At 32.4% G+C, this 17,526-nt stretch overlaps 1 protein-coding gene across 2 annotated transcripts; it reads left to right on the top strand.

Moving 5' to 3' along the window:
• The first annotated feature begins 11,861 nt into the window (after nt 1-11,861).
• Nucleotides 11,862-14,847, top strand: LOC139844236 (mediator of RNA polymerase II transcription subunit 21-like). 2 transcript variants are annotated; one of them, XM_071834457.1, is made up of 4 exons: nt 11,862-12,324; nt 12,984-13,061; nt 13,240-13,291; nt 14,650-14,847. In XM_071834457.1, exons 1-4 carry the CDS (start codon nt 12,007-12,009, stop codon nt 14,724-14,726), a joined length of 525 nt encoding a protein of 174 aa, XP_071690558.1. In that variant the 5' UTR covers nt 11,862-12,006; the 3' UTR covers nt 14,727-14,847. The 2 variants fall into 2 exon arrangements, with proteins under 2 accessions (XP_071690558.1, XP_071690559.1); XM_071834458.1 differs by having other exon boundaries at nt 14,655-14,820.
• The last annotated feature ends 2,679 nt before the right edge of the window (nt 14,848-17,526 follow it).

Here is a 17,526-nt window from a genome sequence, read left to right as displayed (position 1 = left end):
CAAAAATATTTTGCAAACACCGGTGAAGGGTTATTCCGGAAAACTTATCTAGGGTAAAAAAAACTAGATTTAATTTTCAAAAGATCAAATGTTTTCATAAAGATCCAATTTCCTTAATGGATCTAAATTTTTATAGTCATGTGGGACTGTAAACCACATCGTTACTACCATTGTTTATACCGCCGTAAAAAAATCACAGATGTACAAAGTGTGAAGAATAAAGAAGTGATTCTAGTATTTCAAGACTATATTGCTTGAGGACAAGCAACACTCAAGTGTGGGAATATTTGATAATGCTAAAAACGAACATATATTTCATAGCATTATCCCTCAAGAAAGACAAGCTTTTAGTTGCAATTATTCTATTTACAAGTGATATTCGTTTAAATAATAAAAGGTGAAGACAAAAGACAGATTCGACTAATTGAAGACGCAAACGAACAAAAAGCTCAAAAGTACAAAATACAATCAAAGAGGTTCCAATTATTGATAAGAAACGTCTCGAAATTACAAGAGTACAAGATTCAAAACACAAAGTAAAAGATATTAAATTGTACGCAAGGACGTTCGAAAATCCGGAACCAGGACATGAGTCAACTCTCAACGCTCGACGCAACGGACCGAAAGTTACAAATTAATTATATATATAAATTTAATATAATATATAATTAATTATATAAATTATATATTTATATTATATTTATATTATAAAATCCGTCGGCAAGAAAGGATCCAAAATGGAGTGAGCTGTAAAATCAAACTCCGCGAGTTGCGGAGTTTGAAGGCCAAAAAGGCCGTGACTCGCGGAGCCCCAAATTATGAAACTGCCTATAAAAGCCAGCGAATTCGACGAGTTTTAATATCCAAAAATCCATCCATCTCTCTATATATATACGTAAATATTTATATTTATATTTTAATTTTAATTTTAATTTTAATTTCTAATAATAAGGGTATGTTAGCGAATGTTGTAAGGGTGTAAGTCGAAATTCTGTCCGTGTAACGCTACGCTAGTTTTAATCATTGTAAGTTATGTTTATATTATTTTCATTAATGTCTCGTAGCTAAGCCGTTATTATGCTTATTTAAATCGAAGTAATCATGATGTTGGGCTAATTACTAAAATTGGGTAATTGGGCTTTGTACCATAATTGGGGTTTGGACAAAAGAACGACACTTGTGGAAATTAGACTATGGGCTATTAATGGGCTTTATATTTGTTTAACTAAATGATAGTTTGTTAATTTTAATATAAAGATTTACAATTGGACGTCCCTATAAATAACCATATACACTCGATCGGACACGATGGGCAGGGTATTTATATGTACGAATAATCGTTCATTTAACCGGACACGGGAATGGATTATTAGTCACTAGAATTATTAAAACAGGGGTAAAATTATGTACAAGGACACTTGGCATAATTGATAACAAAGTATTAAGACCTTGGGTTACACACAGTCGATAACCTGGTGTAATTATTAAACAAAGTATTAAAATCTTGTTACAGTTTAAGTCCCCAATTAGTTGGAATATTTGACTTCGGGTATAAGGATAATTTGACGAGGATACTCGCACTTTATATTTATGACTGATGGACTGTTATGGACAAAAACTAGACGGACATATTAAATAATCCACGACAAAGGACAATTAACCCATGGGCATAAAACTAAAATCAACACGTCAAACATCATGATTACGGAAGTTTAAATAAGCATAATTCTTTTATTTCATATTTATTTTCCTTTATTTTATATTTAATTGCACTTCTAATTATTGCACTTTTATTTATTGTTATTGTATTTAATTGCACTTTTAATTATCGTACTTTTTAATTATCGCAATTTTATTTTATCGCACTTTTATTTATCGCAATTTCATTATCGTTATTTACTTTACGCTTTAAATTAAGTTTTTTATTTATTTTTATTATTTTACATTAGGTTTTAACTGCGACTAAGTTTTAAAAATCGACAAACCGGTCATTAAACGGTAAAAACCCCCCTTTATAATAATAATATTACTTATATATATATTTGTATTTTTATAAATTAAAACTAATATAGCGTTAAGCTTTGTTTAAAAGATTCCCTGTGGACGAACCGGACTTACTAAAAATTACACTACTGTACGATTAGGTACACTGCCTATAAGTGTTGTAGCAAGGTTTAGGTATATCCATTCTATAAATAAATAAATATCTTGTGTAAAATTGTATCGTATTTATTAGTATTTCCTTGTAAAATTTAATAGTGTTTTATACCCCTTAGCTAAACTATCATGAGCAAAGAAAAATTGTACGCTAAGTTTTCAAAGTGTGCATTTTGGTTGGAAGAAGTTCAATTCCTCGGTCACATAGTGAACAAAGAAGGTATCCAGGTGGACCCGGCAAAGATCGAAATCGTTGAAAAGTGGGAAACCCCAAAAACTCCGAAGCATATACGTCAATTTTTAGGATTGGCTGGTTACTACAGAAGATTCATCCAAGATTTCTCCAAAATAGCAAAACCCTTTACTGCATTAACGCATAAAGGGAAGAAATTTGAATGGAAGGATGAACAAGAGAAGGCGTTTCAATTATTGAAGAAAAAGCTAACTACGGCACCTATATTGTTATTGCCTGAAGGGAATGATGATTTTTTGATTTATTGTGACGCATCAAAGCAAGGTCTCGGTTGTGTATTAATGCAACGGACGAAGGTAATTGCTTATGCGTCTAGACAATTGAAGATTCACGAGCAAAATTATACGACGCATGATTTGGAATTAGGAGCGGTTGTTTTTGCATTAAAGACTTGGAGGCACTACTTATATGGGGTCAAAATTATTATATATACCGACCACAAAAGTCTTCAACACATATTTAATCATAAACAACTGAATATGAGGCAGCGTAGGTGGATTGAATTGTTGAATGATTACGACTTTGAGATTCGTTACCACCCGGGGAAGGCAAATGTGGTAGCCGACGCCTTGAGCAGAAAGGACAGAGAACCCATTCGAAATGATTACATCCTGGAACGGGGAAGAAGTACAAGGATCTTAAGAAACATTTTTGGTGGCCAGGTATGAAAGCCGATATTGCTAAATATGTAGGAGAATGTTTGACGTGTTTTAAGGTCAAAGCTGAACATCAGAAACCACCAGATCTACTACAACAACCTGAAATCCCGGAATGGAAATGGGAAAACATTACCATGGATTTCATTACTAAATTGCCAAAGACTGCAAGTGGTTATGATACTATTTGGGTAATAGTTGATCGTCTCACCAAGTCAGCACACTTCCTGCCAATAAGAGAAGATGACAAGATAGAGAAGTTAGCACGACTGTATTTGAAGAAAGTCGTCTCCAGACATGGAATACCAATCTCTATTATCTCTGATAAGGATGGCAGATTTATTTCAAGATTCTGGCAGACATTACAGCAAGCATTAGGAACTCGTTGTAGTGACCCGAACTTTTCTATGTTTATATATATTAATTGAGATTGATATTTACATGATTAAATGTTTCCAATATGTTAAGCAATCAAACTTGTTAAGACTTTATTAATTGAAATATGTTTCATATAGACAATTGACCACCCAAGTTGACCGGTGATTCACAAACGTTAAAAATTGTAAAAACTATATGATGACATATATATGGATATATATATAGTTAACATGATACTATGATAAGTAAACATATCATTAAGTATATTAACAATGAACTACATATGTAAAAACAAGACTACTAACTTAATGATTTTTAAACGAGACATATATGTAACGATTATCGTTGTAAAGACATTTAATGTATATATATCATATTAAGAGATATTCATACATAATAATATCATGATAATATAATAATTTAAAATCTCATTTGATATTATAAACATTGGGTTAACAACATTTAACAAGATCGTTAACCTAAAGGTTTCAAAACAACACTTACATGTAACGACTACCGATGACTTAACGACTCAGTTAAAATGTATATACATGTAGTGTTTTAATATGTATTTATACACTTTTGAAAGACTTCAATACACTTATCAAAATACTTCTACTTAACAAAAATTCTTACAATTACATCCTCGTTCAGTTTCATCAACAATTCTACTCGTATGCACCCGTATTCGTACTCGTACAATACACAGCTTTTAGATGTATGTACTATTGGTATATACACTCCAATGATCAGCTCTTAGTAGCCCATTTGAGTCACCTAACACATGTGGGAACCATCATTTGGCAACTAGCATGAAATATCTCATAAAATTACAAAAATATGAGTAATCATTCATGACTTATTTACATGAAAACAAAATTACATATCCTTTATATCTAATCCATACACCAACGACCAAAAACACCTACAAACACTTTCATTCTTCAATTTTCTTCATCTAATTGATCTCTCTCAAGTTCTATCTTCAAGTTCTAAGTGTTCATCATATATTCTACAAGTTCTAGTTACATAAAATCAAGAATACTTTCAAGTTTGCTAGCTCACTTCCAATCTTGTAAGGTGATCATCCAACCTCAAGAAATCTTTGTTTCTTACAGTAGGTTATCATTCTAATACAAGGTAATAATCATATTCAAACTTTGGTTCAATTTCTATAACTATAACAATCTTATTTCAAGTGATGATCTTACTTGAACTTGTTTTCGTGTCATGATTCTGCTTCAAGAACTTCGAGCCATCCAAGGATCCGTTGAAGCTAGATCCATTTTTCTCTTTTCCAGTAGGTTTATCCAAGGAACTTAAGGTAGTAATAATGTTCATAACATCATTCGATTCATACATATAAAGCTATCTTATTCGAAGGTTTAAACTTGTAATCACTAGAACATAGTTTAGTTAATTCTAAACTTGTTCGCAAACAAAAGTTAATCCTTCTAACTTGACTTTTAAAATCAACTAAACACATGTTATATATCTATATGATATGCTAACTTAATGATTTAAAACCTGGAAACACGAAAAACACCGTAAAACCGGATTTACACCGTCGTAGTAACACCGCGGACTGTTTTGGGTTAGTTAATTAAAAACTATGATAAACTTTAATTTAAAAGTTGTTATTCTGAGAAAATGATTTTTATTATGAACATGAAACTATATCCAAAAATTATGGTTAAACTCAAAGTGGAAGTATGTTTTCTAAAATGGTCATCTAGACGTCGTTCTTTCGACTGAAATGACTACCTTTACAAAAACGACTTGTAACTTATTTTTCCGACTATAAACCTATACTTTTTCTGTTTATATTCATAAAATAGAGTTCAATATGAAACCATAGCAATTTTATTCACTCAAAACGGATTTAAAATGAAGAAGTTATGGGTAAAACAAGATTGGATAATTTTTCTCATTTTAGCTACGTGAAAATTGGTAACAAATCTATTCCAACCATAACTTAATCAACTTGTATTGTATATTATGTAATCTTGAGATACCATAGACACGTATACAATGTTTCGACCTATCATGTCGACACATCTATATATATTTCGGAACAACCATAGACACTCTATATGTGAATGTTGGAGTTAGCTATACATGGTTGAGGTTGATTCCAAAATATATATAGTTTGAGTTGTGATCAATACTGAGATACGTATACACTGGGTCGTGGATTGATTCAAGATAATATTTATCGATTTATTTCTGTACATCTAACTGTGGACAACTAGTTGTAGGTTACTAACGAGGACAGCTGACTTAATAAACTTAAAATATCAAAATATATTAAAAGTGTTGTAAATATATTTTGAACATACTTTGATATATATGTATATATTGTTATAGGTTCGTGAATAAACCAGTGGTCAAGTCTTACTTCTCGACGAAGTAAAAATCTGTGAAAGTGAGTTATAGTCCCACTTTTAAAATCTAATATTTTTGGGATGAGAATACATGCAGGTTTTATAAATGATTTAAAAAATAGACACAAGTACGTGAAACTACATTCTATGGTTGAATTATCAAAATCGAATATGCCCCTTTTTATTAAGTCTGGTAATCTAAGAATTAGGGAACAGACACCCTAATTGACGCGAATCCTAAAGATAGATCTATTGGGCCTAACAAACCCCATCCAAAGTACCGGATGCTTTAGTACTTCGAAATTTATATCATATCCGAAGGGTGTCCCGGAATGATGGGGATATTCTTATAAATGCATCTTGTTAATGTCGGTTACCAGGTGTTCACCATATGAATGATTTTTATCTCTATGTATGGAATGTGTATTGAAATATGAAATCTTGTGGTCTATTATTATGATTTGATATATATAGGTTAAACCTATAACTCACCAACATTTTTGTTGACGTTTTAAGCATGTTTATTCTCAGGTGATTATTAAGAGCTTCCGCTGTCGCATACTTAAATAAGGAAGAGATTTGGAGTCCATGCTTGTATGATATTGTGTAAAAACTGCATTCAAGAAACTTATTTTGTTGTAACATATTTGTATTGTTAACCATTATGTAATGGTCGTGTGTAAACAGGATATTTTAGATTATCATTATTTGATAATCTACGTAAATCTTTTTAAAACCTTTATCTATGAAATAAAGGTTATGGTTTGTTTTAAAAATGAATGCAGTCTTTGAAAAACGTCTCATATAGAGGTCAAAACCTCGCAACGAAATCAATTAATATGGAACGTTTTTAATCAATAAGAACGGGACATTTTACTCGTCTAGACATGAGTACTGCCTATCATCCACAAACTGATGGGCAGAGCGAAAGGACGATACAAACGCTTGAAGACATGCTACGAGCATGTGTTATTGATTTCGGAAACAGTTGGGATCGACATCTACCGTTAGCAGAATTTTCCTACAACAACAGCTATCATTCAAGCATTGAGATGGCGCCGTTTGAAGCACTTTATGGTATAAAGTGCAGGTCTCTGATTTGTTGGAGTGAAGTGGGGGATAGACAGATTACGGGTCCGGAGATAATACAAGAAACTACAGAGAAGATCATCCAAATTCAACAACGGTTGAAAATCGCCCAAAGTCGACAAAAGAGCTACGCCGACATTAAAAGAAAAGACATAGAATTTGAAATTGGAGAGGTGGTCATGCTTAAGGTTGCACCTTGAAAAGGTGTTGTTCGATTTGGTAAACGAGGGAAATTAAATCCAAGGTATATTGGACCATTCAAGATTATTGATCGTGTCGGACCAGTAGCTTACCGACTTGAGTTACCTCAACAACTTGCGAATGTACATAACCCTTTCCACGTCTCGAATTTGAAGAAATGTTTTGCTAAAGAAGATCTCACTATTCCGTTGGACGAAATCCAAATCAATGAAAAACTTCAATTCATTGAAGAACCCGTCGAAATAATGGATCGTGAGGTTAAGAGACTTAAACAAAACAAGATACCGATTGTTAAGGTTCGATGGAATGCTCGTAGAGGACTCGAGTTCACCTGGGAGCATGAAGATCAGATGAAGAAGAAATACCCGCATCTATTTCCAGAAGATTTGTCAACATTTTCAACAGCTTAAAATTTCGGGACGAAATTTATTTAACGGGTAGGTACTGTAGTGACCCGAACTTTTCCATGTTTTTATATATTAAATGAAATTGATATTTACATGATTAAATGTTTCCAACATGTTAAGCAATCAAACTTGTTAAGACTTGATTAATTGAAATAGGTTTCATATAGACAATTGACCACCCAAGTTGACCGGCGATTCACGAACGTTAAAACTTGTAAAAACTATATGATGACATATATATGGATATATATATATAGTTAACATGATATTATGATAAGTAAACATATCATTAAGTATATTAACAATGAACTACATATGTAAAAACAAGACTACTAACTTAATGATTTTGAAACGAGACATATATGTAACGATTATCGTTGTAACGACATTTAATGTATATATATCATATTAAGATATATTAATACATCATGATATCATGATAATGTAATAATTTAACATCTCATTTGATTTAATAAACAATGGGTTATCAACATTTAACAAGATCGTTAACCTAAAGGTTTCAAAACAACACTTACATGTAACGACTAACGATGACTTAACGACTCAGTTAAAATGTATATACATGTAGTGTTTTAATATGTATTCATACACTTTTGAAAGACTTCAAGATACTTATAAAAATACTTCTACTTAACAAAAATGCTTACAATTACATCCTCGTTCAGTTTCATCAACAATTCTACTCGTATGCACCCGTATTCGTACTCGTACAATACACAGCTTTTAGATGTATGTACTATTGGTATATACACTCCAATGATTAGCTCTTAGCAGCCCATGTGAGTCACCTAACACATGTGGGAACCATCATTTGGCAACTAGCATGAAATATCTCATAAAATTACAAAAATATGAGTAATCATTCATGACTTATTTACATGTAAACAAAATTACACATCCTTTATATCTAATTCATATACCAACGATCAAAAATACCTACAAACACTTTCATTCTTCAATTTTCTTCATCTAATTAATCTCTCTCAAATTCTATCTTCAAGTTCTAAGTGTTCTTCATAAATTCTACAAGTTCTAGTTTCATAAAATCAAGAATACTTCCAAGTTTGCTAGCTTACTTCCAATCTTGTAGAGTGATCATCCAACCTCAAGAAATCTTTCTTATTTACAGTAAGATATCTTTCTAATACAAGGTAATACTCATATTCAAACTTTGATTCAATTTCTATAACTATAACAATCTTATTTCGAGTGAAAATCTTGCTTGAACTTGTTTTCGTGTCATGATTCTTCTTCAAGAACTTTCAAGCCATCCAAGGATCCTTTGAAGCTAGATCCATTTTTCTCATTTTCAGTAGCTTTATCCATAAAACTTGAGGTAGTAATGATGTCCATAACATCATTCGATTCATACATATAAAGCTATCTTATTCGAAGGTTTAAACTTGTAATCACTAGAACATAGTTTAGTTAATTCTAAACTTGTTCGCAAACAAAAGTTAATCCTTCTAACTTGACTTTTAAAATCAACTAAACACATGTTCTATATTTATATGATATGCTAACTTAATGATTTAAAACCTGAAAACGCGAAGAACACTGTAAAACCGGACATACGCCGTCGTAGTAACACCGCGGGCTGTTTTGGGTTAGTTAATTAAAAACTATGATAAACTTTGATTTAAAAGTTGTTATTTTGGGAAAATGATTTTTCTTATGAACTGAAACTATATTCAAAAATCATGGTTAAACTCAAAGTGGAAGTATGTTTTCTAAAATGGTCATCTAGACGTCGTTCTTTCGACTGAAATGACTACCTTTACAAAAACGACCTGTAACTTATATTTTTGACTATAAAAATATATTTTTTATGTTTAGATTCATAAAATAGAGTTCAATATGAAACCATAGTAATTTGATTCACTCAAAACGGATTTAAAATGAAGAAGTTATGGGTTAAACAAGATTGGATAATTTTTCTTGTTGTAGCAACGTGAAAATTGGTAACAAATCTATATTAATCATATCCTAGCTAACTTATATTGTATTATACATGTATTCTAATATATTATGTAATCTTGGGATACCATAGACACGTATGCAAAGGTTTTGACATATCATATCGACCCATGTGTATATATTATTTGGAACAGCCATAGACACTCTATATGCAGTAATGTGGGAGTTAGCTATACAGGGTTGAGGTTGATTCCAAATATATATATACTTTGAGTTGTGATCTAGCCTGAGACGTGTATACACTTGGTCGTGGATTGATTCAAGATAATATATATCAATTTTTTTCTGTACATCTAACGTTGGACAACTAGTTGTAGGTTACTAACGAGGACAGCTGACTTAATAAACTTAAAACATCAAAATGTATTAAAAGTGTTTTAAATATATTTTGAATATACTTTGATATATATGTACATATTTGTTATAGGTTCGTGAATCGACCAGTGGCCAAGTCTTACTTTCCGACGAAGTAAAAATCTGTGAAAGTGAGTTATAGTCCCACTTTTAAAATCTAATATTTTTGGGATGAGAATACATGCAGGTTTTATAAATGATTTACAAAATAGACACAAGTACGTGAAACTACATTCTATGGTTGAATTATCGAAATCGAATATGCCCCTTTTTATTAAGTCTGGTAATCTAAGAATTAGGGAACAGACACCCTAATTGACGCGAATCCTAAAGATAGATCTATTGGGCCTAACAAACCCCATCCAAAGTACCGGATGCTTTAGTACTTCGAAATTTATATCATATCCGAATGGTGTCCCGGAATGACGGGAATACTCTTATATATGCATCTTGTTAATGTCGGTTACCAGGTGTTCACCATATGAATGATTTTTATCTCTATGTATGATATGTATATTGAAATATGAAATCTTGTGGTCTATTGTTACGATTTGATATATATAGGTTAAACCTATAACTCACCAACATTTTTGTTGACGTTTAAAGCATGTTTATTCTCAGGTGAATACTAAGAGTTTCCGCTGTTGCATACTAAAATAAGGACAAGATTTGGAGTCCATGTTTGTATGATATTGTGTAAAAACTGCATTCAAGAAACATATGTCGATGTAATATATTTCTATTGTAAACCATTATGTAATGGTCGTGTGTAAACAGTATATTTTAGATTATCATTATTTGATAATCTACGTAATGCTTTTGAAACCTTTATTGATAAAATAAAGGTTATGGTTGTTTTAAAAATGAATGCAGTCTTTGAAAAACGTCTCATATAGAGGTCAAAACCTCGCAACGAAATCAATTAATATGGAACGTTTATAATTAATATGAACGGGACATTTCATAGTGCACGCCTAATTGACGCGAATCCTAAAGATAGGTCTATTGGGCCTAACGAACCCCATCCAAAGTACCGGATGCTTTAGTACTTCGATGTTGTTTTTATCATGTCCGAAGAATTTTCCGGAATGATAGGGGATATTCTTATATGCATCTAGTTAATGTCGGTTACCAGGTGTTCAATCCATATGAATGATAATTTTTGTCTCTATGCATGGGACGTATATTTATGTGAAATGAAAATCTTGTGGTCTATTAAAATGATGGAAATGATTATTTATGTTAAACTAATGAACTCACCAACCTTTTGGTTGACACTTTAAAGTATGTTTATTCTCATGTATGAAAGAAATCTTCCGCTGTGCATTAGCTCATATTAGAGACATTACTTGGAGTCATTCATGGCATATTTCAAAAGACGTTGCATTCGAGTCGTTGAGTTCATCAAGATTATTATTAAGTCAATTATAGTTAGATGTATTATGAAATGGTATGCATGCCGTCAACTTACGATGTGATGAAAGTTTGTCTTTTAAAAACGAATGCAATGTTTGTAAAATGTATCATATAGTGGTCAAGTACCTCGCGATGTAATCAACTGTTGTAAATCGTTTATAATCGATATGGACTTCGTCCGGATGGATTAGGACGGGTCTCTACATATAGTCCCAAAGATTGTACGGTCTTTCAATCAGATGTGGGTACGAAACAATTACTCCGTATATAGTAGATCTTATGGTCAATCTTTTAGGTTTTTCGAAGAAAAATAAAAATAAAACTACTATTATGTTTTTTGGTAAGCGATGAAACTCTCCTATAAACGAGCACATTCGCTCACCATAGAAAGTAAAACCTCGGATAATCTAGTCTTCCAAGCGCGAGACATAGTACCGGGTAAATTGCGCTACATTCTATTTTTGAACAATTTAACGTAGCCGAGATTCCCAACTCAGTGGCCACAGCCTTTGTTTTTCTCGTACTACTTGGTAACTGCAATTGTTTCTTCATCAGATAAAAAGCAAACGATCATTATAAAATCTCACATTCTACAAGTTGATTGCATTTGTTTATGGTGATCTGATCCTAATCAAAGGGTTTACTTGAACATAAATTCCCCACAATTTATTCAAACCCATAAACCCTAACTCGACAAATTCCCCCAAGTAATAATGGACATAATATCACAATTACAAGAACAAGTGAACACAATAGCAGCGATTGCTTTCAATACATTCGGTACATTACAAAGAGACGCACCTCCTGTTCGTCTCTATACCAATTACCCTGAACCCCCTTCTTCTGCTGCTGCTACTACTACTGTACCTAACGCCGCCGTTGCACCACCCCCCGCCGCCGCCGCCGCTACTGCTACTAACGCCACCACCGCTGCCAGTAATAACCCCACCACTGAAGAGTTATTGCCAAATAATAATGTATCTGAAACGCCAAAGATTTTGAGTGCTGAACTTGTTAAAGCTGCTAAACAGGTGCCTTTTATATCTTTAGGGTTTTTTTTTTCAAGATTCAATTTTTATGTGAATGCAGTTATTGGGTTTGAAATTGGAGGGGTAAAGATTACTGGGTCAGTTGATATTATCAAAATGTAAACTTCTTTTTGCTCATTATTTTGCTAATATCATATTTTTTTAAGCACATCGTTACTTTATAGCTCTGCTATGTTTTCAAGAGTTAACTTTGTATCAATTTAGTCATTCTATTTGTTATTGTAAGGATGCAGATTATTGGTAGTTGATTTAGTTAGATATTTACCCTTCTAGAAATTGAATCTATCAAAACTCTGTACCTTTCTGTCCAAATTTGATTGTTTTTGAGTTTTTAACTTTAATTGCTTGAAATTCAAATCAAGGGCTTCAAGTTGAACACCCCTTTTAGGATAGATATTGCTTCTAATAATTTCCATAATCAGTTTAGAGTGCACTTAAACGACCCTTTAAGGATCCCTTAAACTTTTCACTGCTGCACCAATAGTCTTCCTAGTGTGACCTTAAGCGAGTATCATATATTTATATTAACACATGTATAGTGTAACCTTAAGTTGGAGAATTTGGATGTAAAAATGATGTTTTGTTCTTGAATTTTTGTCATGCCTAATAACTTATACTTGATTGATATGTTACGTGTATAGTTTGATGCATTGGTAGCTGCCCTTCCATTGACTGAAGGAGGTGAGGAAGCTCAGCTAATGAGAATTGCAGAACTTCAGGTATAACATTCATCCCTACCAACAGACTAAAACAAGAACATGATGCCATACTTGTAAATTATATACCTTGGTTTCCTTCATTCGTGATATGCAAAAAACGTTTCACAATCCGAATATAATATACGAAGAATCAACATGGATCCTCATGTAAGCTTATAATGAACTACTTTGTATGTAGGCCGAAAACGATCTTGTTGGTCAGGAACTTCAAAAGCAACTCGAGGCTGCAGGTAATTCATTTCCCATCATTTTTCTATTATGCCACCTCCAGTAGTCCTATTTCTAAAAATTTATATTTTCGATGCACCTTGATTGCTTCATTAGAAGCCTAATATCAACTAAATGACTAATCAACTCTACAGTACAATATAGAACAACATTATAAAATTATATTTACTAGTGTATTTTATTGCAGCTTTTCTACGTTAAATCTACATTTTTGTCGATTGTCATTGCTACAGATATGCAAAACAAAATTTATTATGTAGTCTCATTAGGGGGATTGACAGATACATTTCTTGTAAATTGTGTGCATGGCGAGCATTGCAAGTAGGAATGAGATCGGTACGAATACCGAACCGAAACCGAAAGTACCGAAATTGAAATCGTCTTAAATCAAGATTCGAATACCGAACCGAATTTAGAAAATGGTACCGGTCCGGTATCGGTTTCGGTATCTTCGGTATAGTACCTAACAAAATAGAATTCGAGCTGCACCAAATTCGAGCTGCACCAAATTCGAGTTGCACAAAATTCGATCAGTGTACTTGCTCTTGATTCAATAATAATCATCATACTTAGAATTATTGTTTTATCAGTAAATGATGAATTACGACTTTACGAGAAATATAAAGATGAACTACATTGTAAACAAACAGTAACGTGACAGTAACAAAATGTTTGAATATCGAGTTGCTCAACTGTTTGTGTTTTCATTTGGTTGAGTATTGACATACTGCACGAAATAGCATGCAACTTTGTTCTCTCTATTATAAATGTGTAGATGAGCTTATTATATTAACTCAATAAAATTTTATGTGCTTTTTAGAAAAATAAAATTGTTGTATACATCGTCTATTGACCATGATAATAGTTGTTGGCTCGCTGTTGTTGTGTTTAAACCTTTGCGTTAAACTGATAATGCGTCCTTTTGGGATTTTTTTGACTTTTTGTTGGCACTGGTTTTTTACTAAAAATCAATACTTATATGCTAAATGGCCTAGAAAACTTTTGGAGTTTTCATAATTCGGTATTCAAAATCGGTTTCCCCATACCGAACTGATACCGACATCGTCACCGAATTTACCCAAAACCAAGTATTGAAACCGATACCGAATCCCTTTCACTACGGTATCTCGATACTAGTACGGTACGGGTTCAGTTTGCGTATTTTGGTTAATTTGCTCATCCCTAATTGCAAGTTCCAATTCATAGAATCCAGAAGTAAACCTAATAGAAAAAACTCCTCCCACATTTGTAATCAGGATATCTTTGCATTAATATTTGAACATTAATTAATCATAATTCATAATAATAATTATTATGATTTTTTTGGTCTAATTGGTTGACATATATTTGTTGATGTCAGAGAAGGAACTAAAACAGGTGCAGGAATTGTTCAACGAAGCTGCAGATAACTGTCTCAACTTGAAGAAACCAGACTAAATGGAGACGGCAAAGGTTAAATCTTTGTTTAGGTGAACAATTTAAAGTTCATTTTGTTTTATTTTCATGTAGTCTTTTTAGTTGTATATACCAATTCAAATGACAAACCATTAATTTATTTAATACGCATATTTTTTTTTTTTTTTTGTTACTTTTGTTTGGGATATTTGTTCAGGTGACCAATTTGAAGTTCATCTTATTTTTTATTACTTTTATTTTTGGGCCAAAGGTCCATGAAAGCAATCTTCTCTACCCTGGAGTAAAGAAAGAGATGACTTTCTCTTCCTAGGGGTGGAAAATTATTTCTCGACTCGTCGTTAGAGAAACGACTTCTATTCTAGGGTAGAGGAAGGATTGTCTACATCTCATCTTCCCCATACTTCGCATATGCGAGATTGGGTATTATTGTTGTTGTCGAATCAATTTGCGTTTGGCTTCTCATAATATTATTTAGTTTGGTTTGTTAGAAACCAATTTTGGTCTTACGCTCCTTAATCACTTTATGTTTTTTTTATAAGGATGAGTTAGCTAAGAATAGGGTTTGGTTTCTTATCTTAAAGTTTAATGGAAAACATGTGATCCAGTTATCCTTGTGATTGTAATTGTAATAAAAAGAATAAGACTGTTAAATAAGACCCAATTTTCTTCTTTTTTAACCATATGGACTCATATCAATATCTTTAGTTCTTAACTTCTTATATTCTATTCAAAAAAAAGTACCAGAACTAGCATCAATTAAGTCCTCTCTTTTGGAATATTATATCTATAAACATATAAAAGTTGACTCCTAATTTCATTAATTAGGTTATTACCCATTTTCCCATCAATTAATAAACCATGTTTTCTATTGTAAATAAAAAAAAAAAAAAAAAAAAAAAAAAATACACAGGCCACACAAACGCGTATGTTAGTTATAGTTATTTTTTATTTATAATATTTACATAAGTTTTAGGGATCAATTATTTATTGTATACCAAAAAAAAAAAAGAAAAAAAAAAGGTATCTGTAAACCTACAAAAACACTTCGGACCAAACAACCGGTTTCTTTTTCCATCTCCCTCATCTCCACCGCTTCTTCAGAACCACGCACATGCAACCTCCGGTATGCAACTGACGGTCGTTTAATGACAGCTGGTCATCCTGCACAGCATAAGATCTTTGATTCGCCACCGTTGCCGTCGCACAAACCCCCATCGTTTGGAATTCATGGCGTTTCACTTGCACCTCCACACCCAAACGGTTAGTTTCATTAATTTGGACTTAAAACATTAACTTCTGTTGCAATCGAATTCAATTGAAACTCAAATTATGTCACCATTTATTAATTGTGTTTAATTATGTTAAATTGGGGTGAGTCGAATGAACTGAAGGAGTTTCAACAATTGCAGCAACCATTCAGTTTCAATTTAAATTCAATAACATTTAATCATGTTTGTAACTTCACGAATGAATTTAATTTACAGGTTTTAAGGCCCCTATATAATGTGGGTATGTGGTTTATGGTTATGCATAACTTCCCCAAAAACAGCAAGTATTCCAATGGCCCAAACTTCGCAATCATCCAATCCAGTTGCAAACATGAGTTACGTGTACCTCAATCAACTTGAGGTTGGAAAGCCAGCTGTTGTCAAGGTAATGATATGCAGGATGTGGGATACCCACACACCATATGGGAAGTATTTGAGCTCAGATTTCATCGCATCTGATGAAAAGGTATACCATTAGCTTTTAATACTGTCATTATTTTTCACACAAATCATTCAGTTATGTTGTTTCAAGATGTTTTTGTTATATCATTATATCGTGATTAAAATAGTCAATGTTCTTGGTCGTTTATATCGTTTTACTACTTATGTGTAACAATGCCATGTTGAACATGTTATCTAATTTATTAAATCTATGTTGAAACTTCAGATTACTTATATTATTGTATCTGCTCATGATGTATACTCTTATGTTTTTTGTTTGTAGATGATTTTTTTAAATTGTACCACAGGCTTAATACTCTGTCATTTTTAGGGGTTTTATCTGTTTAGCCCATTGCCATTGCATCCTTATACATTAACACTTTACTATGTATAAACACATATTTATCTATATGCATACATTATATATGATGGTTATTTGTGGCTTTCCTTTTGAAGTAAATGTTTAAGCATCTGAAGATTAGTAGTAGTCCCTCTGAATGTATGTTGTGCATAACAATGCCATGTTGCACATGTTATTTAAGGTATTAAATTTACATAGAAACATTTGATTACTTTTATTATTATATCTGCTGATTATGTTTGATGCAAGCATGTTTAAGTATATGAATATTAGTAGAGGTCCTGCTGAATGTATGTTGCGCATAACAATGCTCTTTTGAACATGTTATTTAAAGTATTAAATTTAAATAGAAACATTAGATTACTTATATTATTCTACCTGCTGATTATGTTTGCTCTTTTATCTCTTTTATCCATCCGGATTGCATCCGTATACATTGACATTGTACAAGTATGTACGGTAGGTATTTATTGAATTCCTTTTGGAGTCATTTGTTAAAAATTCACATAGGCCTGGCGTTTTCTGTAAGGTTGCTTGACTATTTGAATAATGATGCTTTTGTCTACAAATGGAAGTGTATGGAAGTTAGTTTAAAGTTAATTAATGTTACAAAATTATGGACCTCCTTTTGAGGTCCTTCATTTCACACTTGCCGATACGTACATGTTTCGTATAACATTGTTTAAGCATCTAAATAGTAGCCGTCGTGTCTCTGAAAGCATGTGTATGGGGATTGCTTTAATCTTATTTA

The sequence above is a fragment of the Rutidosis leptorrhynchoides genome, chromosome 4, assembly GCF_046630445.1.
Source record: "Rutidosis leptorrhynchoides isolate AG116_Rl617_1_P2 chromosome 4, CSIRO_AGI_Rlap_v1, whole genome shotgun sequence".
NCBI classification, from domain to species: domain Eukaryota; kingdom Viridiplantae; phylum Streptophyta; class Magnoliopsida; order Asterales; family Asteraceae; genus Rutidosis; species Rutidosis leptorrhynchoides.
The sequence above is the reverse complement of the archived record's forward strand: the minus strand, read 5'-3'. Positions and strand labels throughout refer to the sequence as shown.

Coding starts and splice junctions, on each gene's coding strand:
- LOC139844236 (XM_071834457.1), top strand. CDS start 12,007: ATGGACATAATATCACAATTACAAGAACAAGTGAACACAATAGCAGCG. Junction 12,325..12,983: donor TTGTTAAAGCTGCTAAACAG/GTGCCTTTTATA, acceptor TTACGTGTATAG/TTTGATGCATTGGTAGCTGC. Junction 13,062..13,239: donor TGAGAATTGCAGAACTTCAG/GTATAACATTCA, acceptor CTTTGTATGTAG/GCCGAAAACGATCTTGTTGG.